General features: G+C 40.7%; 6 protein-coding genes across 7 annotated transcripts; 2 read left to right on the top strand and 4 right to left on the bottom strand.

The window, feature by feature from the left end:
- Nucleotides 1–346: 346 nt before the first annotated feature.
- Nucleotides 347–3,097, bottom strand: LOC129586338 (dolichyl-diphosphooligosaccharide--protein glycosyltransferase subunit 2-like). The gene is made up of 11 exons (XM_055479523.1): nt 2,785–3,097; nt 2,606–2,718; nt 2,449–2,516; nt 2,254–2,368; nt 1,971–2,057; nt 1,789–1,893; nt 1,340–1,423; nt 1,116–1,211; nt 959–1,034; nt 756–885; nt 347–563 (listed from the first exon to the last, which is right to left on the bottom strand). The coding sequence occupies exons 1-11, from the start codon at nt 2,798–2,800 to the stop codon at nt 539–541; spliced, it is 915 nt and encodes a 304-aa protein (XP_055335498.1). The 5' UTR covers nt 2,801–3,097; the 3' UTR covers nt 347–538.
- Nucleotides 3,098–3,808: 711 nt separating this feature from the next.
- On the top strand, nt 3,809–6,521 carry LOC129589420 (uncharacterized). Its single transcript, XM_055484188.1, has 6 exons — nt 3,809–3,960; nt 4,869–4,950; nt 5,097–5,156; nt 5,401–5,607; nt 5,666–5,765; nt 5,948–6,521. The coding sequence occupies exons 1-6, from the start codon at nt 3,809–3,811 to the stop codon at nt 6,217–6,219; spliced, it is 873 nt and encodes a 290-aa protein (XP_055340163.1). The 3' UTR covers nt 6,220–6,521.
- A 90-nt stretch (nt 6,522–6,611) lies between these two features.
- On the bottom strand, nt 6,612–8,538 carry LOC129586009 (uncharacterized). Its single transcript, XM_055478991.1, has 5 exons — nt 8,051–8,538; nt 7,915–7,973; nt 7,649–7,775; nt 7,271–7,574; nt 6,612–7,132 (listed from the first exon to the last, which is right to left on the bottom strand). Exons 3-5 carry the CDS (start codon nt 7,768–7,770, stop codon nt 7,070–7,072), a joined length of 489 nt encoding a protein of 162 aa, XP_055334966.1. The 5' UTR covers nt 7,771–7,775; nt 7,915–7,973; nt 8,051–8,538; the 3' UTR covers nt 6,612–7,069.
- Nucleotides 8,539–11,701: 3,163 nt separating this feature from the next.
- Nucleotides 11,702–13,659, bottom strand: LOC129586225 (GTP cyclohydrolase 1 feedback regulatory protein-like). Of its 2 annotated transcripts, none has more exons than XM_055479318.1 (3): nt 13,337–13,659; nt 12,766–12,877; nt 11,702–12,270 (listed from the first exon to the last, which is right to left on the bottom strand). In XM_055479318.1, exons 1-3 carry the CDS (start codon nt 13,361–13,363, stop codon nt 12,002–12,004), a joined length of 408 nt encoding a protein of 135 aa, XP_055335293.1. In that variant the 5' UTR covers nt 13,364–13,659; the 3' UTR covers nt 11,702–12,001. The 2 variants fall into 2 exon arrangements, with proteins under 2 accessions (XP_055335293.1, XP_055335284.1); XM_055479309.1 differs by lacking the exon at nt 13,337–13,659 and adding an exon at nt 12,931–13,157.
- Nucleotides 13,660–14,097: 438 nt separating this feature from the next.
- Nucleotides 14,098–16,258, bottom strand: LOC129587534 (protein FAM162A-like). The gene is made up of 4 exons (XM_055481331.1): nt 15,884–16,258; nt 15,590–15,668; nt 14,821–14,928; nt 14,098–14,416 (listed from the first exon to the last, which is right to left on the bottom strand). The coding sequence occupies exons 1-4, from the start codon at nt 15,978–15,980 to the stop codon at nt 14,329–14,331; spliced, it is 372 nt and encodes a 123-aa protein (XP_055337306.1). The 5' UTR covers nt 15,981–16,258; the 3' UTR covers nt 14,098–14,328.
- A 1,014-nt stretch (nt 16,259–17,272) lies between these two features.
- On the top strand, nt 17,273–24,940 carry LOC129590947 (cullin-associated NEDD8-dissociated protein 1-like). Its single transcript, XM_055486409.1, has 30 exons — nt 17,273–17,752; nt 17,900–18,001; nt 18,058–18,125; nt 18,190–18,311; nt 18,368–18,474; nt 18,556–18,622; nt 18,704–18,802; nt 18,891–19,017; nt 19,083–19,245; nt 19,302–19,387; nt 19,506–19,660; nt 19,726–19,852; nt 19,933–20,118; nt 20,174–20,285; nt 20,363–20,456; nt 20,626–20,743; nt 20,948–21,113; nt 21,177–21,276; nt 21,356–21,441; nt 21,603–21,671; nt 21,772–21,817; nt 21,893–21,987; nt 22,177–22,418; nt 22,489–22,583; nt 22,647–22,750; nt 22,949–23,016; nt 23,167–23,359; nt 23,437–23,625; nt 23,855–24,245; nt 24,439–24,940. Exons 1-30 carry the CDS (start codon nt 17,711–17,713, stop codon nt 24,582–24,584), a joined length of 3,765 nt encoding a protein of 1,254 aa, XP_055342384.1. The 5' UTR covers nt 17,273–17,710; the 3' UTR covers nt 24,585–24,940.
- Nucleotides 24,941–25,003: the final 63 nt, after the last annotated feature.

Below are 25,003 nucleotides of genomic sequence, written 5' to 3'. Positions count from 1 at the left end.
ACATACAGTAATACACTTCATGATCTTCATCCAGCGTCCTACCGATGGAAAACGTTTCCTGAACCCAAGCAGCGTTACCTCGCATTAAAGCAAGTTGATGTAACTGGTATAGGTTTTTCCGATATCCGGTAGTGGCCAGCAGTACCAAGCTGCGGCGATGGTCGTGCCTGACGCTTACTTGTTTAATAGCACACAGCCGCTCACTGCGAGCAGTTTTGCCAGGTACATAATTATGATACTCGTAGTAACGTTGGCGAATCAGCCAACGACAAAGTTAATAGTTTGCAAGTGTTTTTATGTGAATCACAAATAAGATCATGTGCACAGTTCGCAAAACAAAACCAATAAGATCATGTGCACAGTTCGCAAAACAAAACCTAAAAACATGAAGATTACTGAAAACAAACGCAGCAACAAAAAATTTCGCGGACGTATTTCAATAAATAACCGGTAGAGCTGGGAATAACACTGATTGTCAATCCAAGTGCAGTTGGTATGGTATTCAGTCGCCTCAACAGAAAATTAAAAACTGCTTTCTTCATTCCTTGATTTCCCTCCCCGTCCTGCAACGTAGAACCAAATATGTAGCAACAACATTAGTACAAAAATCTTATAGATAAGAATTTGTGTGGAGGTGATGCAGACTTAATTCTTCGATAACATGGAAGGGTAGCAAGTCAAGAAAACTTCCTACCTATGGAGTTATCGGGTGCAACATGCCAAGAAAATTTGGAATAACTATGTCAAACATTCACCTTTTTCTGTTCATCCTAGCAAACATGGCGTTTCCAGAAAAGAAAGCGATCAATCCCAAAACGCTCAGGTACTTCAAAGTTGTAAACATATTAAGCGAAATCCAAAACATGTAATAAAGGTAGAAAATTCCTGCAAACAGCACGCAACGTTGGTTCATAACGTCATATCCAAAAGCGTTACTTTCAAATAGCTACAAACGTACCACCCAAAGATCCGTAGAAAACGATACTCGATGGATGAAAATCCAAATTACGGAAGTTAATACCCAGTCTGATCCACTGCAACAGAACAATCGAATTACAAACAAGTTAAAAGTTACTCTTACTTGTACGAAAGCGAAGGGTTGCAAAGAAGCATACCAATAACCACAGCAGAACAAACGGGGCAATAGCGGCGAAAGAGAAAGCCGTTGATACGGTGGCAGGAGGGCGCTTTTCCGGTTCGCGGAACATGTGCTGTAGCAATGTGAAAATACATATACTGTATATAAATCATATAATTATTATAAACATGTAATTCTATACCGTGGCTTACCATGATTATTAAAAACTACAGGAGACAATGAACTGTTCTAATCCCTTACTTTGATTTCTGGTTTTGCAACGAACCGAGCTAGTGGGTCGGAAAGCTCTTCAATACCACCTGGGAAATTCAGTTTAACGCTGCCCTAAAAATTTCAAAAATTGTTTAGTACTCTTAGTTCAGAAATATTATCATAACCACTAATCCTGAGTGGAAAGTACTACAAAATAATCTAGCACAACATTCTTCCACAAATCTTCATCAACGAAAAACGTGGAATGGGTTATGTTGTGCAACGACTGCTTCTAACCATTTCTACTTCCCACATGGTGGACAAGAAGTTAACGGAACAAGTGCAAGTAATACCGGCAAATTCGTGGCATATGAATAAAATAACCGTATGTGTGAAACACGAAACATATAATAATCTCGCAAACTGCGACATAACTGTAGTTTCGCGACATAACTGTACTAACTACAGTTGTCTTGCTGAAAACAGAAAAGACTTACCACATGAGCGGAAATAGCATTGGAAAACCTGGCATCCCCCACATCAACGTGAAGCTGGTAAGTGCCGCTCAATCGATTGAAGTCTCCGGCACGTTTAGAGAGATCCTGCAAATATCGAAGATTAACTGAACTTAACTGTATCGCGTTAACCGACAAACAACGCCGCTAAATAGACAACGTACAAGTTCCACTTTGTGTCCAGCAGCATCAGCTTCCGCTACTAAAACAACTTCTCGATCCAGTTTGGAATGAGTCAAACGGACAAAAGCCTAAAGAATTTTCCAAATTTAGTTGTTTCCAGCGCAAAAATGTTGTTTTTTGCCATATAACTGTCATTACAAATACTCCTGCGAGCCTGTGACGAATGAATTTATAATATAGTAATTTAATGAATTTATAATATAGTAGCACAAACAAAAACAAATGACCTACTCGAGTAGCTTAGAAAGTCACAATGACACGGACCTGATCCGGCTTGACAAGCTCGTTGTCAGCTTCGTTTTTAACGGGAAATTTGACGACCAGCTTTTGGTTCTCCGCAACATTGACAGCAGAGGCCAGTTTATTCGGCCGTACAACCCTGCAAGTGTACCGCGTTCCGCACAACTATTTGGGAAATAAACGAGCAAAGCGCAACAATTGCGGTTAGGAAGCACTAACTTGACAGAGCTGGCCGATTTGCCGCCATCAGGATCCTGTGTGATTATTTCTATCTCAGGCACCGTCACCTGCTCAGAGCAGTAAAGGGGATTTTAGAATGGGCAGTCGACAAATTTCAATGTAGTTCTGGCTTTCCTCCTGGTGTGCTACCACAAACCTTTATTTTCTTGGTAGGTTTAGCCGGTTCCTTGGCTTTGGCATCTTTAGAAGCACCTTGCCCACAGCTGCCTGTCGCAACCATGCAAGCAAGTACTCCGATTGCCAGCCAGCCTGGAAAAGCCACAAGATCACTGATTTTATGATTAGCTTCTAAATTCGTAGTTCAGTAGTTCATACCTTTCCAGCTTGCCATGTTGCAAAGAGCAGCAAGACTCCTCCGAAAGGCTCACTGGTAGGGTGGCAAGTTGCAGGTTTACTCGAATCACTGTGCCAGTGTAAATCTTCCTCTATACCAACAGTAACACTAAGAGTGACAAAAGAACAGCAATAAATATTTCTTTAAACAAATAACTATCAAAAATGCTTCGTAGTCGTAAAACAGTTTTCTGACTGCCAATAAAATTTGACGCTTTTTGAGTTTTTTCTTTAGCTGTAACAACAGCCAAGATTAAAAATTCGTACAAAACTACTCTGTACACTGTACAGTACGGCATTAATTTTATTAATATTATTATTAAACAAGTACTTACATTGCTGTACTACATACCTAGTAGTTTTCACTGCGGCGCAGCTCATTTCGGTTGCAGCTGCTCGGATACGTGGCATCCACGATCCAAGTTGCATTTGCGCAAGTTGGACTTCTGTCGTGGTAGCGGGCTATACGTATGTATAGGGCAGGGGCCCCCGGTGGTAGTATGTACTTACTAGTACAGTACTATGGAATTCCAAATCCGACAGCCTCATCGATTTGGAAATCTGGAATTGGAAAACATCGATTGTCGATTTTGAAAACATCGATTACGATTTTGCCAACCCGGATGCTGGACTTAGAATTTTTCTCAAATTTTGATTTTCCAATTCCACATTCCATTACACTTAGTGTAATCGATTTTTCCATATAAATGACTGGACTTGGCCCTAATCTGGTTTTTACGCCATAGTGAAGTCTGGATGTTGCCGTTGGCGTTGCAATTTTATACAGTACAATTACGATGAAAAGTTGTTTTTCCTTATTTTTTTAGTCTGTTTAAGTGGATTTATTCAGATTTGCGGATATATATATTTCGGAGAAATCTGCAGCTCTCAGTACGGCAGTTTTCGATCCCTTTGAAGTGTCATCCTGTGCTATCTCGTGTCTCCTGGCTATGTCGTCCCGTTTTGTAGAATCCATCGAGTTCTCAATCTCCACTATGTTGTCTCCATGGATCTCCAGGACGTTTCTGGAGATTTAGGGTCTATGAAAACACCGTCGCCATCAGTCGTTCTTCCGTGCATTCCACCCGATAAAGACAAGCGTAACAAGCCCATGGTGGAAATCCGCATTATACAGCTGTTCGGCGTCAAGGACTGCAAGTTCTACTGGTAGAAAAACGGCGAACCTGGCCGTCAACGTGGAGCGTTATAACCATATCAAGGAAAGGGCGAAACAAGTTTGACTACGGTTGAATATTTCATCAACCTGGAGATTTTCGCTCTAATTAAACGAACGGGAGTCCCCGTAGAATCCATTAAAATAAGAGGTGAGTACAGTAGAGTGGGACCGGTTTGAGAAGTTTAAAACGTATACCGTTATACGTTGCAAGATTTTTCGGTACTGAAATAAGAATTAACTAGATATTTTGGACTACCAGTTTTCGTAGCAGGTTGCAGGTTGTTAGAAAAATAGATTGATTGGGCTTATGTTACAAGATCAGTGTTCTTTTGTAAACCACGTTGATGATCTTTTTGCCTCTACAGAGTATCTTCCTTTGGTTAGTTTCACTTAAAAGTTGATTTATTTTAGTAAGATGCGGTGATTTATCAGAAAAACCTAGAATGAATTTTATTGGCGTTTACAGATTCCATCGTGGATTTATCCTGAGAACCAAATGGCAACAAATTAGTAGTGCTAACTGTTGCTGGTTCAGTAAATTGGCTAATTTCTATAGGGGCCGACGACAAGGCGTCATTTTCGAATTAGTCAGTAAGTGCCCTTGTCCATGGAAAAGTTGCAGGTCTTTTGCAACCTTCAGATCTTTGATTACAAGTATCTGCTTGTAGCATTTATATGATAAGCAGATGTTTGAGCCAATTCAAGAGAGTTACATAAATTACATTTGGGACATTTCCGAAGACTCGAAGTGCATTTTATTTCTTGCCATTACTTTATGAAGTTTTTCTGCGACGTAATTTAGTTTTATTTATTTACTAGTTTAGTATTTGTTTATTTTGCTGCATTTTTTACAGTTTTAAGGTGCTAATTATGTTTGGATGCGTTATAGAAAAATTAGCGCTGCAGCACAAGGTGGAGAAAATCTCCTGGTCGCATATGGAGGAGTTTGTCGTTCTTCACACGGCTTCCAGGTAAAGCACAATCGTATTCGCGACAGTGTGTTGATTGAGACTGCCTGTATGTTATGCAGCGGAAGTGTTGGGTATTTAATTTTGTGGATACCGCCGATTTGTCAGTGTTGGCGGATGTTTAACACTTTCTGCTCTTTAATGTCCAGTGGGATCCCACAGGACGCTACCTCACAGCAGTCACGTCCTCTTCGAATGCCGGAAACAGGGTAATAATTGTTGTTAAATAATTGAGCACTACCAGTAATTTTTTGTTTCTTTTTTGGGTTTTTATGTAAAAAATATCGACCCTTATTGATCGGTAACTGGTTGTTGTAAATTTATTATAATACTTTCTGTATTTCAAGACAGTGCAGTTGTTTGCGTCCTCTTTAGATTGATACCGTTATCGTTTGCTGAGGTTCTTTAAATTAGTTTGGTTTTCGTCATCCAGAAATTTTTGTGAATTTACAGAAAGATAATGGATTTACACTGTATTCCTTCCAAGACCGCTATACGCGTAATGGGAAAGTGGATGGATTGAGTATGTTGGGCTGGCGACCGAAACCCGCCCCTTCGATTCTCCCGGTAGAGAAGCTTAAGGACATCAAGAAAAATCTAAAGGAATGCGCATCGGAATTTGAAATTAAGGATCGGTTGCTGGCATTGAAGGCGTCGAAGGTGAATTTATGTGACTGCAGCAGAGGAAAGCATAAAAACCGTGATTATGTTGGTTTAGGAAGTGTCGGAGCGGCGAAAACGCCTGGTGACAGAGTTCACTGATTTTTTGACGACAAAACTGCGCTACTTGGAGCAAAAACGAGTGGCACTAGAACGAGGTGCGTATTTTGGTGTCATAACAGGACGACAGTTTAGGTATAGACCGTATAGTGAAAACTTTTAATGAAAGAGGGTTAAAATTGAAGTTGACAACATTGCTGTTCCATTTGACGTACATTTCAAAAAATCATTTGACCTGTAAATTGTCGAAATTGACTGACCTATTAATGCTGGTATGTAGGCTACAAACTAGGCGACAGAATGTGTTGTGTGCCTGCGCGGAAGCGGCTGCGGGCCGAGGCACACCGGTCGGCGTTGGCCAGTTGGCGCGTCCTCCGACATGGACACGTCACCGCTAGCGGACAAAAATTTTTTTACATTATCGAGTTTTTTCGAGGAGGTCGGTGGTCTGGCACCCACGGCAGAGCTGGCTCCCTCCAAGTTGGAAGAAGACGAGAATGGAGAAAAGTTTATACGTGTGATTACGGTGGATGTGGAGTACGATATTCCTAGTATTGCCGAGTCCGTGTGATTGGGTCAGTGCGATTGAATCATTACTCTTTTTTCTGCGATAGAGAAGTATTTTTTGTTTATTTCGGATCTTCATTTATTGTTGTTAGTGTTTTGTTATGTTTTGCCATGCGGTTACGAAATTATCTTTTCTGTGATCAAGATTTGTCGTCCAGAATAATTTTCCGGAATTTTTTTAATTAAGTATATTTCATAGAATTTTGGTTGCAGCTGCAGTTCGTACTACCTAGTAAAGACTGGAGAGTAATATATGAATTATTTGCACTGAAACAGATGCGCAAGTAAGGAGGGGTGATGGCATTTGTAGTTGACAACTTGACTTCCGAAACATGCGGATTGCTGAATAAAGAGTGAATTAAAACGTAATAGCCGTTGACTTGGTTGGAAAGCAACTGGCACTAATGCAAAACAACTACAAAACAGAGGCTTCCTACTTCTACACATTATTACACACAAGTCCTGTGTTGTAACTTGTATGTTTACTTGTAATTGACATTTGGGATCCACAAGGTAGATTATGCATTGCAAAGAAGTATCTTTATTCAGTTATACCACAAAAACCAATGCCGTTACGTTGGATCAAAAGGTGCCGAGTTTCCTCGACACCTAATTCCATGAATAACAAATCCCCACCGCACCAGTTTGTGATTACCATCCATGTGCCACAACGCGTTCGGACCAGGGTTGAAGTATTTACGACGAGTGACCAAGTTGAAAAACCGATTAGCAACACCATATGGGTCCAAGCGTCGCAGAGATGAAAGAATCGTAGCTCGCTGGATATACAATCCAGCACTCTTTAACTGACCACACACGTAACGATATCCAACATTCACAAACGAACTGAGTATTTCTCGCATGCAATGTCCAATTGATCGTCGGATATTTCGCTGTACTACGATAAAAACCGCAAAAGCTTTTTCCGCGCTGATAAAATTTGGAAATTATTGCACTCACAATAACTTATTTTACTTAACCATGCCAATACAAATAAGACGCTACCGTTAAAATAGCTGCTAGCATTAAAATTTACCTTGTGATTTAAATTGTATTCGACTAGCCTGCGCTCGATCGTCCGTGTCGTGACTCCAAAAAACCCAGCAATTTCCTTAACTGTGAAGCCTTCGCATCGCATTTCACCGAGTTCGTTATCCGGAATACAAATTTTTCCATATTTATTGGTGCCGCCATTAATTTCATAGAAATAATCCGACCCATTGTCGTCTTCCCGCAGTAGCTGATGCAAGGCCTCTGAACAGTCTCGCAAAACGTCGAATAACTGCTGAGCATCTCCCGTCACTTCGTCAGGTAAGTTTTCGCATATGTCCCGTGTGTAACTAAAAAACAGCAAAATAGACGTGGCAGAATCAAATTAGGTTACCCGCAATTTTATCGGAGTTTTACAGCTTACCCAGTTAAATATTCAATCTGCGCTAGTGCTCCTTCAATGCCGTCCTGATCCCCATCTGCAGTATCCAAGAGCCTATTGGCCCGCCTGACGACAGAATCCGCAAACACAAAAAAAACTTCCATTGTATCTACATCAAACCGAAACCAATACAAATACTTACATCAATACCACGAAATTTACAAAAATTAGTTTGGGCTGTGACACAGCCGAACAATTCATTAGTCGTTACAGTGCTGCTGTACAAAGTGTAACGCAAAAAAACGTACCGTGTTCGGGAAACTTCGGATTTGGGGAAGCAGTCGACCGTTATGGATCCCACTGTAAGCTACAGTGGCAGAAGTAAATTTTAGAATATTGTTCAACACATGGAACGGTTGCGGAAAGATACAGCTGTTACTCAACGGCAAGAACCCCAGAACGGGCCAGAAGACGTAAACATCGAGGACTCCACCATTCAACGGCCCGATCATAAGCACTGGGAGGACTTTAGCCCCTCACCGGGCATAAGTACAAAATCAGAATAAAACAATAAAGATGCGGGCGGCTGCCAAGCACCGGTTGGTATGGGAATGGCCAGAATTTGAGATTTTAGAGAAGGATAACCTTACGCTACTGGGAGCACCCGTTAGCGTAGTCGCAGTGCCATCTTTTTTGCGGGGAAAAATTCAACAGATTGAGATACTGGTGGAAAGGCTGAAACTGCTGCCATCCCAGCAAGCGCTGTACCTCCTCCGAAACTGCCTCAGCGTGCCGAAATTAATGCATACTTTACGCAGCAGCCAGTGCTATGAACATCCCGAGATCCTGTGTGAATTTGACGACTTAATGCGGGAGGCGGTCACCTCAATTGTTAATGCGAAGATTGATGACAGGAAATGGCTACAGATGACTCTCCCGGTCGGTCGGGGCGGTCTGGGTGTGAGGCGAGCAGGGGAGCTAGCTTTGTCGGCGTTTATCGCTTCGGCATCCTCGGTTTTGCCTGTGTGCCTGGAAATGCTTCCAATCGACCGGTTATCGGGTCTGGAACAAGCTGTGGATAAATGGGTGCAAATGTATCAGTGTGAAATGCCGCCCGAAAATGTTAGGAAATATCAGAAAAGTTGGGATTGGCCGGTAGTGGAACGTGTATACTCACAATTGCGTCTTCAAGCGATGGCCAGTGGAAAACCGGAAGAAATGGCAGCACTGCTAGCGGCGTCCGAGAAAGAGTCCGCGGCGTGGTTGCACGCGTTACCGGCAGCAAGTTTGGGAACGGTGGTAAATGACGAACAAGAGTCGCTGTAGGATTACGATTTGGCCTGCCAGTAGTGGCCCCGCATCAATGTGCAGGATGTGGCTTTCAAGTAACTCCTGATGGCCACCATGGACTGTCCTGCCTGTACAGCAAAGGCAGATGGAGCCAACATCTGGAGTTGAACAGCATACTGGAGCGGGGGTGCGTAGCAGCGGGTATTCCGTGTGAGTTGGAACCGAACGGTATATTCAGAGACAACGGAAAGCGCCCGGACGGATTGACTTTGGTGCCAGTGCGAGAAGGAAAGCAGCTTGTATGGGACGCCACCTTTGCGGACACGTTAGCACAGTCTTACGTTAAACGGTCAGCAAAGGCAGCGGGAGCAGCGGCACACCAAGCAGAAAACCGGAAACGATACAATTACAGGCTTCTGGGCGACCAGTATTGGTTCTATCCTTTTGCCGTGGAAACCCTCGGAGTGCTCGGCGAAGGAGCCAAAGATATGGTCAGCTTTTTCGGGCGTAAAATTAAGGAAAGATCCGGCGAAGCTGGGTCCACCGCTTTTTTAAAACAGCGTATAAGCCTTGCAATTATTAAAGGCAATGCGGCTGCCGTTTTGGGAACTTTACCGGGCAAGAATAAATTTATTGATAATAGTGATTTTGGTTGTTTTTTTTAATTCTTGGTTGTGCAGTGTAAGCCGTAGTGATACGAGTGATGACTGTAATGTCGCGATGTAAACATGAATAAAGATCGGTATGTAATAAAGATGCTGCAACTCGAAGAAATAAACGGGTTTCGTTCTTCAAAAAAATTCTAGTTTCTACTTCTACCAACGTCAACTACAACGCAAACTGCCCGATTTCCACATACAGTATGGCATACAATATATATATATATATATAGTATACCAAAAAATTTTATGTAAAAGGCTCCTGCTTGTAGCAGACGTCATCACGCGTCCTAAGGCTGAGCGTGACGTCCATAGTATGCGTGCATATTATGCACACGTATGAAGACTTAGCGACTTTTTAAAACTGAAGCAATTCAGTCCATTCTGCCTTCACAACATAACTGGAATCTAGAATATTCTGGCACCAGAAGTGAACTCGCATAGTTATGTGCCATAAGAAAATGAAAAAGCAATTACAACTGCTATTAGCTCTTGATATAATTAACAAAAGTGAACGTATTTTCCTAGTCTTGCAATATTATTAAAACAAACAGAATGCCACTGAAAAGCAATTCAGTTCTTTTTATTCAGACAAATACATTCGGGTACCACAATCGTGGGTTTTTGCTGCCTCATGGCAATAAAATCTCAGGATATTATCATGTTCTTGGTATAATATGAAAAAAAAACTTTCAAGACGCAAGACCCATGGGTCGCGTTTAGTTCTAAAAAATCCAATAAGTTCTATACATGGCTATTCTTTAACTGCAAGTCAATCTACAGGCCAAAGTGTAGACATTTTAATCAAAGCGTACCGCACAGTTTATCCCATAGTGAACTACATAGTTGAGCCCGCAGTTTATCTCGCAGTAAACCACACAGTTAACCGCACAGTTCGTCCAGCAGTAAACCCCACAGTGTATTCCGGAGTTCTTTGCATAACGTTTTCCCGTGCAAGTCATTCCGTATTAAACCATACAATATGTTCAACATAACATCTCAGAATTTTTTATTTTATTTTGCAATATTTTTGTAGCAATATTTCTTGCAGTATTTTTTAAAACATTACTATTTTCAAACAAACATTTATATTAAAGTAGTTTTAAAACAATGATGATTTATTCACAATCACTTCCGCCAAGTATTTGCGCAACAACTGTAAGCAATTCGTAAACGCTATTATTAGGAACACTGGCAGGCAAAAGTAAATTTCTTTGTTTTAGCGAAGCTCCGGCATGTTTGTTCCGGTAGTTCCTTCAAAGAAATCGAATTTACAGCTATTTGCCTAGTCATAAAAGTACTTGATTTATGATGTTTCGTTAATGTTTGATCCCAATAATAATTCAGAAACTGTTTGCAGATATAAATTCTATTGAAGTTTGTGTTTATAAAAAATTATATTGAATACTGAATGCAATAATTCAACTGTTATGAGATCACTTATGTATTTATTTAACATTGCAGATCACACAGATCAAACGTAGAAACGCGAGTCCGCAACTGCATTAATCTGCATACAAACTTTAGTAAGTAGTTGTTTTGTTTGTAAAATTGTACAGCAAAATAAAATAAAAAAAGTTTGAGATTTTATGTGGAATATATTGTATTGTTTACTACGGATTGAATTGCACGCGAAAACGATATGCGAAGAACTCCGGAATACACTGTGTGGTTTACTGCGGATACTGTGGGTTGTAGAAGAACTGTGCGGTTAACTGTGTGGTTTACTGCGGGATAAACTGTGGGATCAACTATGTAGTTCACTATGGGATAAACTATGCTTTGTACGCTGTGCTTTTATTTAAACGGATTTAAGCACTTTGGCCTGATAGATTGCCTTGCCGTTCAAGAACAGCCAAGTTATTACATACTGCATTAGAATTTCTAATAATGGGACCAATCACGATCAGTAAAATTTTCTTTACATATTCCAAGAACTTACGACTACCGGGAATAATGGAATCGGTTCAGAACTTCAAATAATACCCAGAGTTCTCACACTACTGAATACAGATGTATTCTGTCAGAATTTAAATGTCCCTTTTCGATTTTCAATTGTTCAAGTACTAACAATGTTACAGGACACAAAAAACGGTCATAACGTTAAAGGTATCAGAACAATACAAGGTTATAATACTTATGTATAATTATGATACTACAGAAATATAAATATTCTAAACTCGTTAGTCGTAAGTAAAAACATTAATACGAACAAAAGCATCATGATTATTATTATTCATTATAATACAAACAATAAGGAATCACCGTACCGTACCGTACTTCATGTCGGCATGGTACTTGAACTGTTGAACAATACAAAGGGAACGGTGAAACCGTATACGTAGAAGCTAAGTATACAATTTATCTGTGCACTATCAGATATTCGAATATTATTCGAAAGCGTTAAAGTGGCTTGGAAGTGTTTTCGGAATCCTGTTTTGCCCTTTTATGAGCCTTTTTTTACATTTGGAGTATTCTCGTCATTTTCCGGTTTGTAAAGAGTCCAGATGCATGTTTGACCAATTCCGGACATTGTCACTACGCGGTAGCCGCGAAGCGCCAGTTTGTCCAGCACTACACGGGGAACATCCGGCGTACGATATTCCGGAAATGTGTTTCCATAAAACGTGAGTAATTTTGCGCCAAGGTACTCCATCAACTCGGGGTCAGCATCGGCATCGCCAACTATTGTCGGTCCAGTCTCCAGACGAATTTCTGAAATGAACACAGCGCGGGGTTTTTACCTAGAATGTACATTTTACATTTCAGAGCAGAAATCGCTAAAAGAAATATCCAGTAGCAAGACAGCTCATAGGTGACTAGTTCCGGTGGAAACAAAATCAAGCTGCACAGCTTACAAAAATGTATACATTCAGTATCGACAAATGATAATTATACTGTTTCAAATTTTTATTTCAATAAAAATAGAGGTGATCTTTGGACTTCCGGTCATAATAATACCGCTTTAGAATTATGTTTTAGAAGTGCTTATCTCATTTTCTGATTGAAATTTAAAATGCATCTGACATAATTTGATCTCTTTTTTGTTTTTTTTGCTGAATACTTACAAAACACAAAAATGGTGCAACGCAATTGCAAAAGGTACAAACAAACAAGGAAGACACTTATCGGGCGAAAACTCCAAGAGTATATACAACAAAGCGGGTAATATACTGTAGATATGATATTAATTTTCGATTGATGACATACCTGTGCTTATCAGCAAGTACGGCATTTTTCCAGGATTTAAATACAGGGTGTTATGACTAACAAAAAGATGGAGAAACTCTGTCCAGTTGAATTTGGCTGGCACCGTATCGCGCTGCAGTAGACACCAAACAGCGTAATAGTTAATGTATAAGCAAGTAATTTTACCTTGTCTAGTCGGAGACTCGGGGGTAAATTAAACTGATCTTTCAGAAGGTCACCATGAAAATTCCCAAACATGATTTGATATTAAAAATTATGAGAAGTAAACTTCTGTCACTTACGAAAGTCAGATGCAAATCATACGATGCAACTTGTACAGATAATTTTGCAAGATGGACAAACCACTGATGCTGTGCTTAACATAGAATTCTATACTAGTACCTAAAGTAAATACTTACTGTTACAATAATGGCACAAATGTAATAGTACTTTACAATTGTAAACCACCGCCGTCTTGCGAAATAGCAGAGCTCCACGTTTAAGTTTAGGTGAAGTATCAAGTATATTATGTCTTTGTATACGAAGAAGACGGTGTCTTTGCAGACCGCGGCAAAGTTATGTTTCCACCGACCTTACAAAAAGCGCACAACAAAAACATGCATCAAGAAAATTTTGGACTAATCGATTTTCCGCGCAGCACAGTGGGAATGAATGTCATGCTTGAATATATCGCTCAACCGCAGACGGCATTGCATGTATTGTATGTACAATATTTACACGAATGCAGGACAGCACATGTGGGCTTGATACACAGGTATGGATCTTGCAGCGGGCTGCACATCACGAATTCACGATTCAAAAGATATTATCAGCTACAAAAATTGATATTATCAGCTAGTGACAGCTACAAAAAGCTCACTCAACAGTTACATTACAAACACATTCTGCAGGCTGCCATTTAAGTTAAAGTTACCATTTACTGTACAACTAACCGAAAAATGTAAGGTATTAGAAACGTCCTTATAATTAGACACGCCGGAGAAATTTGGCAAAACGGTAGCCGACTTGCCAGCAATACTGCAGCTTCAAACCCCACGCCCACGGTCTTCGACGATTAATTCGGACAACTCTAAATAACACATGCAACAATGCTCTTACGATTGCATGTTTGATCCTTTCATCTTTTCTAGCCGGTCATTTTGTACACTCCTTTATATAGGCGCCACTGCTTGGCCCTCACAATCAGCTACACATAACTCAGTCTTTTAGCGCCTTAAAAAGGTTACAAGTTACTAATTGTAACATCACCAGCTAACGTCGAAATTTCTGTTTTTCCTAGAAATATAAAATTTTCATTGGTCAGGAACGGACTTCTGTACAGTAAATGCGCGCGCATGTCTGAATTCCGGTGAGCGGTAGTTTATGCTGTTAGCCTGTTTATAATCTTCGAGTAGATTCTTTGAGTACAACAATTTTTCACGCGTACCAAACAAGCGTACACTGTAAAAAAACAAGATCATCCACATAGCTCACACACATACTTGTAAAGGAAGAAATATAACTTCTCTGGCAAAACAAAATCAAACAAACGACAAATCTTTAACCAATATTAAAGTTTCCGTATCAAGCAATCGGTTTTGTCGAGCCAGGTTGAAGTTCTTCATGCCACTCCATGTATCTTCGTCCGATTGTGTCTCCTCTGGCTGCCGCTCTAATAGCAATATAAAAACGATTCAAATCGGATCATCCTCCACATTACTTCGAAGTATGCAAACTGATCAATAAAGCCAAAACCAAATAAAAAAACAGCGTTCAGTTCAACTAATTCTCGTACTCTTAATTGCAAGTTTATCACTAATTTACTCTAGTTATACAAGTATTTAATTTACTGTAAGTTTTCACACTTGAAAACACGTTACAAACTGTAACATAATACCCACAAGTGAATTTTGCTGCATATGGCAGAATCGCAATTTCTCTCAGATTTCGAAGTTCAAAAAATTTCACAGCTATGTACTCGTATAGTAGCTACTATTCGTACACGATCACAAACAATTAAAATATTCGCATTTGGCAACAATTGCTTTATACATCAATGTATTTGCAGTACTGTACCTTTTTCCCGCGATGGCATAACCAAAACTTGCCACAACTGAAAGAAGCATGCCAATGACAGCAATTCTCCAACGAAATTTATCGTACGCTTTTGACATCGTGCTGGACCTGCAAATATATTCGCATTAATCGCATACGATCACACTCGAAAAAATCACTCTTCTGTCTAAAAAAATCAGAATCTGTTGTGCAAAATAATATTCCACATGCCGATAGATAACATAAGGGTGCGGTTGAAAACTCCATGAAATGATTCAAATGTCAGTACAAATATTAAATCATAATACGTAAAGTATTCAATGCACTCTGTAAATTAGTTAAAAATCCAAAACTTAATAATTCACAAATTTTTGGGTCAAAATTTTCGAATTTTCATACGAACACATTATGACACAGTTGAGTCGTTGACAGTTGCACAGTAATATAATTATCGACCTACTAGCAGAGCCAGGCACTGCGATAAAATAATTTCTGCAAAAAATATAACAAAAATAATTTTTGCGACTTGCTTGCTGACTTTATCCAGCAATCATTAATTACAGCAAATAAATAGATAATAGTCGGTCTTCAGTAAGCACTAAGCAGTTACAGAATACAGATTAGTCATCAGTCCATTGACAATTTATTGGATGAGTGAAGCCTAGTTTCCAAAGTTAAAAATTGCATTATCAATGCATCGATGTGAATTGCATTGTATTCTCGATCCTCGATGTTTAATGGTCAAGGAATCAAGGTACAAACTTACGAAATTGAGTTACTAGCATCTTACGAGATTCTTTCAGGAATCTGGTCCACTGATGGATATCGTTTTGTCCAAACCAGTACCCGCTTTTGGAAGTTAGATAGTCCTTGAAAAGAACAATGCAATCGAGCAAATATGTTCTTATTACCACAAGATCCTCTGCGTGTCAGTAAATTCCTGAAATATTATTTTTATATCGGATTTGTTCAGTAGGGTAGGTCACAAAACTTTCAAAGCCCTCCAACCTACAGATATGGCCGGAGTCCAAACCCCTCAAACTTGCGCTCGTTATTGCTATTTTAAAACGTGTAGAAAACTTACCCTTCGATGAAATGTCGTCCGTAAAGAATCGCTTGCTGAAAAGAGTTTCGGAACGCATTTTAAACAGCAAAGAGCCGATAATCCTGCTAGGGAGCATCCTGGCTTGTGGTTGTAATTGTTAATAAACTGTTACAAATAACACCCTGTGACAGCAGCTCCCAAGATTTCTCGAAGGCACTCGATGTCAGCGCCTGATCCCGCTCCACTGCCCGATCAGTGAACTACGTATTTGCTTCTAGAAACAAATACGCACTTAACGTATTAAAGCATTAATTCTAAGTTTTAATAAAAACACAGCCACAGGTGAATTTTTAAATTCACAAAACAGTCACCCGATACAGTTATGTACAATGCACAGAAGTAAAGCGCATTCGGCATTCCCCCTGCAAAGCGCATTATTCATGACATAATTATTAGAGAACTTGCGCAGTAATGGCACAAATTCAATGCAAGTTACTAAGTACTTACTTTCAAAGGTCTACTCCGAATTCCTATGGGAGGATCCCTAAATTACGTGCGCAGGTTCTTCGAACATTTTGACCCCTCCCCCTGGTGCCCGGGTTCGTACGCCATGTTAAGTTTATGAAGGTGTCACATTTCTGACACCCCTTCCTCTCCTAGTTCGCTGCTTACGTAAATTTACGGATCCCCTAATATGTGGCAGGGAGGCGGAGCCGGTGTAAACACGCTCATTGGCTGTCGTGGTCTAACCAAATAGAAAATTCAAGGTAGCGCTAACAGGGCAAACTATAGGTAGGCAGTATTATTAGTATAGCACCTGTGGTCTAACGCGTTGGGGCGGGGCCGAACACCGAATTTCATGGTGGCAGTAAGTCATTGCAGTAATAGGTTCGCACTTCGGGCCACCTGACAGCTAACATTTCCCTGTGCAGGACATTTTCTATTAATTTTCTTTATCGTTTTGGTTTTGCTGACAGATCATCAGCTGAATGAGCCGTGTTTAAAGTCGCTGTTTTGAAAATCTGCGTGGCGATAGAGACTTCCGGAGGGTGGCTGGTTTTATCGCTCCCGTCAGTTTGCGGTTGCCCTGTCGCATACACTCAACAAACAATCGCGAACAATCAAAGTAGGAACTACGCAGGGGTATGCGTGCGAAGTGCACTTATTTGCATCGAATACAGCGATATGCTGTATTCAATACAGCGATATGCTGTAGTTTTCATAAATAAGCACAAATTTGTCTGACAAATGAAAGAGTGGTGCTGACACTTTTCCAGTTCTACGCATCCAGCACCATTTACTAGACTGATGGTATGGCGTCATAAGTCACCTGCATGCCGCTGTGTGTTTGACACATACGTCCCGATCAGCAGGAGCCACCGCCGAGCAAGCTTTAACAGAAAGCAAGAACAAATATCGATTCAATTTGGATGGATACCGCTTTCTCCTTTTGGCCTGTTGCTTTTTCACTGCCACAAATGCTACTTTTACTTTCTGTTTACTAACTGGCATGGTGTTGATTTCTTTCCGGGCCGGCGCGCATCGCAACTGCCTGCAAGTAAAGCGCAATATCGCTAATAAAGTTCCTAAACTGTGACGTCAGCTGATCGATTGTTGACGAATTGAATTTCGGCAGCGTAGTGTACTTTTGCGGGTTACGATTGAAAAGTTAGTTCACATTTTGAGCAGGCTTCGCATTTTGAGAAGGCGAACGGCATTGGATTGGAACTTTTTTTATCCGTTAACAGTTTATCTGGATGTCATTGTGTTTTCGCGAAGTCTTGAATCCGGGCTCTCCACATCGGTGCTTGGACCGTTCGGCTGGTTGGTGTACGTTGACACTGTTGTTTTAGAATATCGTGGAAAATGTCGAACCAGACGTACACCATTTCAACCTTGTTGGAAAAGGTGAGGGGTCCCTGCATTAATCTTCGCATGGATTAACATGAAAACACTTGAATTTCGATTCACACTGTCGCAAAAAAATACACTTTAAGAAAATCAGGTCTAAGTACGGTATTCTTGTAAGAAGTTCTTGACTCGCCTTTCTTCCAGCTCAACGAACCCGACAAGGACTTTCGGTATATGGCCGCTAATGATCTCATAAATGAGTTGCAAAAGGAGACAGTGCAACTGGACGATGAAACCGAGAAAAAGGTTTGTTTGCGGCGTCAGCTTATGTATGAAAACTGAGCGGAATAATGCGCTTGTAGGTCGTCAGCGGTGTGCTTAAAATTCTGGATGACAAAAACGGAGAAGTTCAAAATCTGGCTGTGAAATGGTTAGTTTTCGAAGTTTACCGCGCAGTCTCCGCCGGCTTCACTCGTAAGTTAAAAATCTTTTAGCCTGGGCCCTCTGATTCGGCGCGCACGAGACGTCAGCGCGGAAACCATTGTGGATAAGCTGTGCTTCAACACGATGACCAGAGAGAAGGATCAGGCACAGTTGCGAGATATTTCTAGCATGGGTATGAAAGTGCAGCCGGTTGTGAATTACCTACTTCTAAACCACGTTTCCATACAGCTTTGAAGACTGTCTTCCACGAATTACCCAGCAGTAACCAGGGACTCGTGGGGAACCTTTCCAAGCGCGTCACTGGCAAATTGCATCCCTTCATTTCTAAAGAAAAGGTTGGTAAAATTTTCCGACTTATAGACACTCATTCGGGTTATTGGAAATTATAAATCGATCGCTACATTTCGACTTGCTAGGTTCAAGAAGTCTCCATTCATCTGGAGATCCTGGAAATCATCGGAACACTTTTGCAAAAACACGGACGTAAGATTGACTTGTTTTTGCAGCAGAAGGGTGTTGTTCGATGTAACATAGTATTTACTGTCATTTTGGGTGTATTTTCAGACCATTTGGTGAACTATCACAGTGTGCTAATGGATGCTTTTTTTCCGCTTCTGAAGAATAACCGTATGGCCGTTCGCAAACGAGCTATCACTGCACTCAGTACGAAGCCACTTTCAGTGCAGTTTCAAAAATGCCATATATGAATGAGTTTGTGTAAACGATTATAATATTCCTGGCCGTTTTTCAGGCAACCTTGTGAATGTCTGCAGCGAAGAAATGTTCGAAACGTTGATCCAAAATCTTCTTCGAGAAATTTCCTTGGAGATTAGTGCGAATGATGCGAAAACAACTGTCCAGTTTTTGGAAGGAATTAGGTAACTCAATTTACTGCATGAAGGTGAGCGATAAAAGTAGTTGTCAAGTGGTTCATTCCTCCTAGTCGAGCGGCGGGTTTGCGTTTTGGAAAACACCTCCACGAATTCATCGGTTATGTCCTCAAGTTTGCCCAGCAAGACGATGATGAATTACGCGAGTACTGCTTTCATACCATGGAAACTTTCCTGCAGAAATGTCCAACGGAAGTGTCACCATTTGTTCTCGATGTATGCTAAAGGCGTGTTATTCTGATTTCATTCTCCGCGAACATGTTTTGTTGCAGATTGTGAACGTCGCTTTGAAGTATTTGTCGTACGACCCTAATTACAGCTATACTGACGAGGATATGGAAGAAGATACGGGGGCGGAGTAAGTTCTATTATTCGATTACGAATTTACGATTAATTAACTTTCTGCTTAGTTGATTAAGTACTTCCTGGCTTGCTGCTTGCGATATCGGCTTGTTCAGGCCTGTGTTATTCTGTAGTGGAGATGAAGGTCAATTCAGTGACGACGAAGATATCAGTTGGAAAGTGCGACGAGGCGCCGTGAAGTGCTTAGAGGCCGTGATCACAACTCGCAGGGAATACATTTTGGATTGCTTGAAACGCATTGGTCCGGCACTTATTGCACGGTTTTATGGTAATCTGGTGTGGCTAACGTAATCGTTTGTTGCAATTGTTGTTCACCAATTATTTTCAATCTAGATCGCGAAGATGCTGTCCGTGTGGATGTGATAAATGCCTTTTCGTCGCTGTTGCAGCAGACGGATAACACGCTAGGAGCAATGCGGAGCAAAAATGATTTCGGAGATGAACGTGACTTACCGGTTGGGTACGACAACGCATCGCAACGCAACCATAGTCAAACTGTGACATAGACTATGATAACTAACCGAGTGAATACTGTTTTAGAGTGTCGGACGCCCTTCGCGAGCAGCTTCCGGCACTAATAAAAGCCTCGAAAAAGCTAATTGTCGACAAGAGCATAAAATCTCGGCAGGCCACTCTGCAGATGCTTAGTCGTTTGGTTGGGGTTCTCAAAGGCTGCTTGACAGAACATTTTCATTTGCTTCTACCTGGATTGGAATTCTGCTTAGTGTATGCCATGTTTTGAATTCCCATCAGGTGTTTGCTGATTGTGCTTTCTTCTCAGGGATAAGTCATCAGTGTCGAATATCAAATTGGAAGCACTTTACTTCCTGCAGAGCTGTATGTCCACTCACCCGCCTGAGCTTTTTGCTAAATATGCTAGTCAGCTGATTAAGGTGAAAATTCTTCTTTCGCTCCTAGAATGTGGCCATAACTAGAATGTTCTGGGCAGGACTAAGTTTTTCTATCTTAGATATTTTGCCGGTGCATCGGTGACAGTTTCTACAAGGTGATTGCGGAATCATTGGCTGCCTTGCAGCAATTGATCTCGGTTCTGCGGCCAGTTGGTAAGGAAAGAAGTACATTAAATAATTATCGCCCCTACTAAAAGATTTAAAAGCATTTTGAAAGTCGAAAATTCGTTTACTTGTTTATAATAAGCAAACACCAGAAAAGAAGTGTGCAGGTTTAAGTAATTGTATGACACTAAAACCTTTTGTTTTTTCTGTTGGTTAGGGAAGCCGCAGTTGTTGGATGTTGCGCCGTTTGCCCCTGAACTGTACGGTGCCATATTATCGCGCTTTAAAGATTCTGCATTGGATCAGGAAATTAAAGAACGTGCTGTATCCTGCATGTAAGTTGCTTTTTGTCACTGGGCTGTTGCTGCATCTGGCAGATCTCGTATTCTGTTATTGCTATGATGTATAAATTCACCACTGAATCCCTGTTGACCCTAGTGAACCACTGAGCAGTTTCGTCGTAGAACGTTCATCTGTTGTTGATAACGATATTTCAGGCTTTTGTGGTAAGTGGAACTACATTGCCATTTGTTTTGCAGGGGTCAGTTGATGTTTTCGCTGGGCGATTATTTGCGCCCTGAACTGAAAGGATGTTTGCCGATTTTTATTGACCGTCTCAAAAATGAACCTACACGCCTTTCGACAATGAATGCTCTGGTCAATGTTACTAGTTCCCCTTTGCATAATGATGTGTCAGAAGTACTAGTAAGTGAATACTCTTTCATGTGCGTACATTTTATATTACATTAAATTATCAATCTTTTATAGGATGAATTACTGAACCTGTCCACGTCTTTCTTGAGGAAAAATTTGCGGAATCTGCGATTAGCAACGCTGCAGCTGATCGTTCAGTTATTCAACAAATATGGTACACATAAATAATTGCGTTTGCTGCGTATAAAATTATGATAAATATATTTTTCCCACGCCGCTTCTTTTTTTAACAGGTACTCGCATTGACCCGCAAATTGTTAGTAATATTGTCAAAGAGCTTCCGCCGCTGATCCACGAATCAGATCTGCTGATATCTGAAGTATGTGTTGTAGGTGTTTTTAAGTGAATAAATCGTAGTGACCCGGACCAAAATACTTTCTCGAATCTGATGGAAAATTGAATCTCCAGTTTTTGCAGCTTTGATATTACTTTATTATGCGTTTCGCATTTGCCTATGGTATTCTGGTTTTTTTGTTTCAGGTCAGTTTGAGAGTAATTGCTGCAGCCGGCGACTGTCATCCATTAGCTATCATCGCAAACAAAGAGCAGGTACGAGTGAATAAGAAACGCGTAATATTGTACAGTCGCTGCCTGCAGCAAAATTTCAATACAGTACTGGATACCGGCTGTAATTATGTTTGTGGTTTAGATTGTGAAAAAGATTGTGGAAATTGGCAATTCAGCAATTATGCAAGGTTAGACAACTGAAAAACCTTTGAGAATCTTCCTAGTGGTCATATATTGGAATATATGTTACTATTTCGTTGTAGGCGGAACTTTGACTGCGGTTATAGACGCTCTGAAAGTGCTCGTTGCAAGTGGTGCGAAGCACGATAAAGAATTAACTCCAATGACACTTATTAAGGTAAAGTAAGCGCCGCTACAATTTTAAAAGCTTTTTCATGAACAGTGCGAGTAGAAATGATGGTGTTTCAAGACGGGACTAAATCCATGATGTTGATAATTGCTAACTGATCACTGCATCGTATTGTGTCTTCGTTCATCGGTTTATGTGGTGTGACATGAGTGTCCACTTGGTATTTTCTCGTTCCAGAGCTTTCTCCAACCGGTATACACCAATACACTGAATTCCCAGAACATTTCGGATGTGGTGTTTTCGGCAACGCATCGACAGGGTTTTTTCGGCACGGCCAAATGTGTGGCGGCTTTGGCCATCGCTAGTGGTACAGCTGAAAATGTAGTCGCTACTTGCATTGATGATATTCGCAATCCTGCCTCTTCGGAGAATGTTAAAATGATTGCCTTCGCGGTTATCGGCGAAATAGGCTATTACTGGTAACGCGATATTCGTATATCTGATGGAGGCTAACAAAAAATGTTTACATCTTGCTTTGTCAATTGGCAGTGATCTCTCTCGGCAAAAAGGGCTACAGGAGGCATTTAACTGTGCATTTGAAACAGGAAAAGACGATTCGAAGATGTTCGCTGCCATGGCATTAGGTAAATCCTTATAATATAGTGAAGTTAATAGTTAACTTCTCGATTCATTTGGTTTGCATTTAGGCAAAATATGCGGTGGTAACATTAAACAATTCGTTCCGGCCATTATTAAAGATTTGGAGAATGAAGTGCAGAAGCAGTATGTCTTACTAAATGGGCTGAAAGAGGTATGTTTTGTTAATTACAGATTTTGCATTAATTTGTTTCAAACAAAGGATGATCAGATTCTTAGCTCACATTCCCTGCTGAACTTCCAGTGATTGATAAAAATGTTTGGTCTGAAGAGAACTTAATTAATGATTTCGAGAAGCACAGAAAGATATATAATAATTATCATAATTTATCCAACCTGCTTTTGTTTTCAGCTAATACACTTAATACCTTCGGAAAGGATCTCGGCGGCAGATTTTGCGCCTTATGTGGACCGGATGTGGTAAATTGCGTATTAAACATTTCATACTTCCGATTAATTGCTGTATCGTTCTACCAATCATTCAAAATCCCATTGTCAATGGAAATACTTGCAGTTATTAAATGTTTGTAGTTTAGGTACATAGTATTATCAGTTATGCGATTTTATTAGGAATGCACTGCTCAACAAAGCCGGATCTGTTGAGGAGGGCTATCGCAATCTGCTGGGAGAATGCCTTGGCAAGCTGACCGCTTTGGATCCTCAGCGATTCGTTCCTGTTTTGGGTGAAGTGCTGCAGAAGGCTACTCAAGTACAAGTCCGCTGCACGATGGTGACGGCTATCAAATACACCATCTCCGAAGAAGTATGTACATGTTTTGCACGAATTGAGCATAGTTATTTTTAAGTAACAGTTACTGTATTTCGGTATTTAACTTCTAGAGACGCGAAATTGACCAAGTTTTGAAGGATAATATTGGGACGTTTCTGGCATGTTTGGATGATTCGGATCTGACAGTTCGTCGAACGGCACTGACACTCTTTAACTGCGTCGCCCATAATAAGCCAGTTTTCCTAAAGGATAAATTGAATGTCCTGCTGCCACTGGTTTACAAAGAAACCATTATTAAAGTAAGAACTAAGAAGCAGTTTAGTTATTTTGTGATCTTCACAATTTAATAATATTGTGTCAGACCATACCTGCAAGTGATGATAGTTTTGTATAGCTCACGATCCCTGCTGATACATAATGACGGAATGTTACTATGCTGATTTTGCGTTCGATTCTTCGATGTGGTTGCGAGTCCAGTAACGCCGTATTTTGCATAATTGTAAATTTATTGAGTTGAATATTTTGTAGCCGGAATTAATTCGTGAGGTGGAAATGGGACCATTCAAACACGAAGTTGATGATGGATTGGACTGCCGAAAAGCCGCTTACGAATGCCTGTATACACTTCTGGACGCGTGCTTAGATCACCTGAATATCTTTGAATTTATTGAGCACGTTAGTCGCGGATTGAACGATCACTATGATATCAAGACGCTTTGTTTCTTGTTCGTCCGCCGATTGGTATCAGCTGCACCGAATGCGGTTACCCAGCGTTTGGAACAGTTCACTGCGGAGATTTCTAAAGTGTTGCAAATCAAGGTGAAACCTTCGGCGGTTAAGCAGGAATTCGAGAAGACGGATGAGTTGAAACGGGCCGCACTACGGGCTGTACATGCTTTGACGCTGCTTCCTGATGCCGGTAAGAAAATTATATTGTCTCGTTTCTGATGGAAAAATTCGTGGTATCCACATTTGTGGATCACTATTCTTCGTAAAATGTAAAAGGCCATTCGTCCAGTAAGTTACTTTTTATGCATCGATTGCCGAAGTAAGGAACAGATTACAAAAACTGGGGAATGTGAGAAGTATGTGGCAAGTCCTTGTGTTTGTAGACAAATCCCGCAGTGTTGTAGACCTGCAGAACACGATTAAATCAACTCCGGAACTGGCTGCAATGTGGGAACAGGTGAAATCAGAATCATCTCCCACCAGTATGTCCGCGCATTCTCATGGCGACGTGCCGATGGATACGTCTTAGACTTGCCACCGTTTCGGCTGGTGCTTTCTTTTGAGGCTTTGATGGCTTAGAAAGCGGTTTGTAAAGAGGATGGCTTGTGTTTGCCCCAATGTACTGTTTATCAGTCATGTGTTGTGGGACTGAATCCAGTTTTGGCATAGTGACGCCCTCGCTCTGTTTATAATGTTTATAATCTGTTTCTTCTGACATTTGAGGAAAATGTTTTGATCGCATGTTTGATCTTTTTTATCAACAGTTTGTTCTGACACCCAGTCTTTGAATTGATTTTGCATGGAAAGACTATTGGTACTACATCGTTGCTGATTCGATATTTCAAGAGCTCGCTGTTTACGCAAATAAATAAATTTTATGTGTGATTTAGTGACCATATTTGGATTTTTGTACATATCAAAAGCAGACATGGGTACATTCCGACTATT

Source organism: Paramacrobiotus metropolitanus, unplaced genomic scaffold (assembly GCF_019649055.1).
Source record: "Paramacrobiotus metropolitanus isolate TYO unplaced genomic scaffold, Prichtersi_v1.0 Parri_scaffold0000002, whole genome shotgun sequence".
Lineage (NCBI taxonomy): Eukaryota > Metazoa > Tardigrada > Eutardigrada > Parachela > Macrobiotidae > Paramacrobiotus > Paramacrobiotus metropolitanus.
This window is presented reverse-complemented; position numbering and strand designations above follow the sequence as displayed.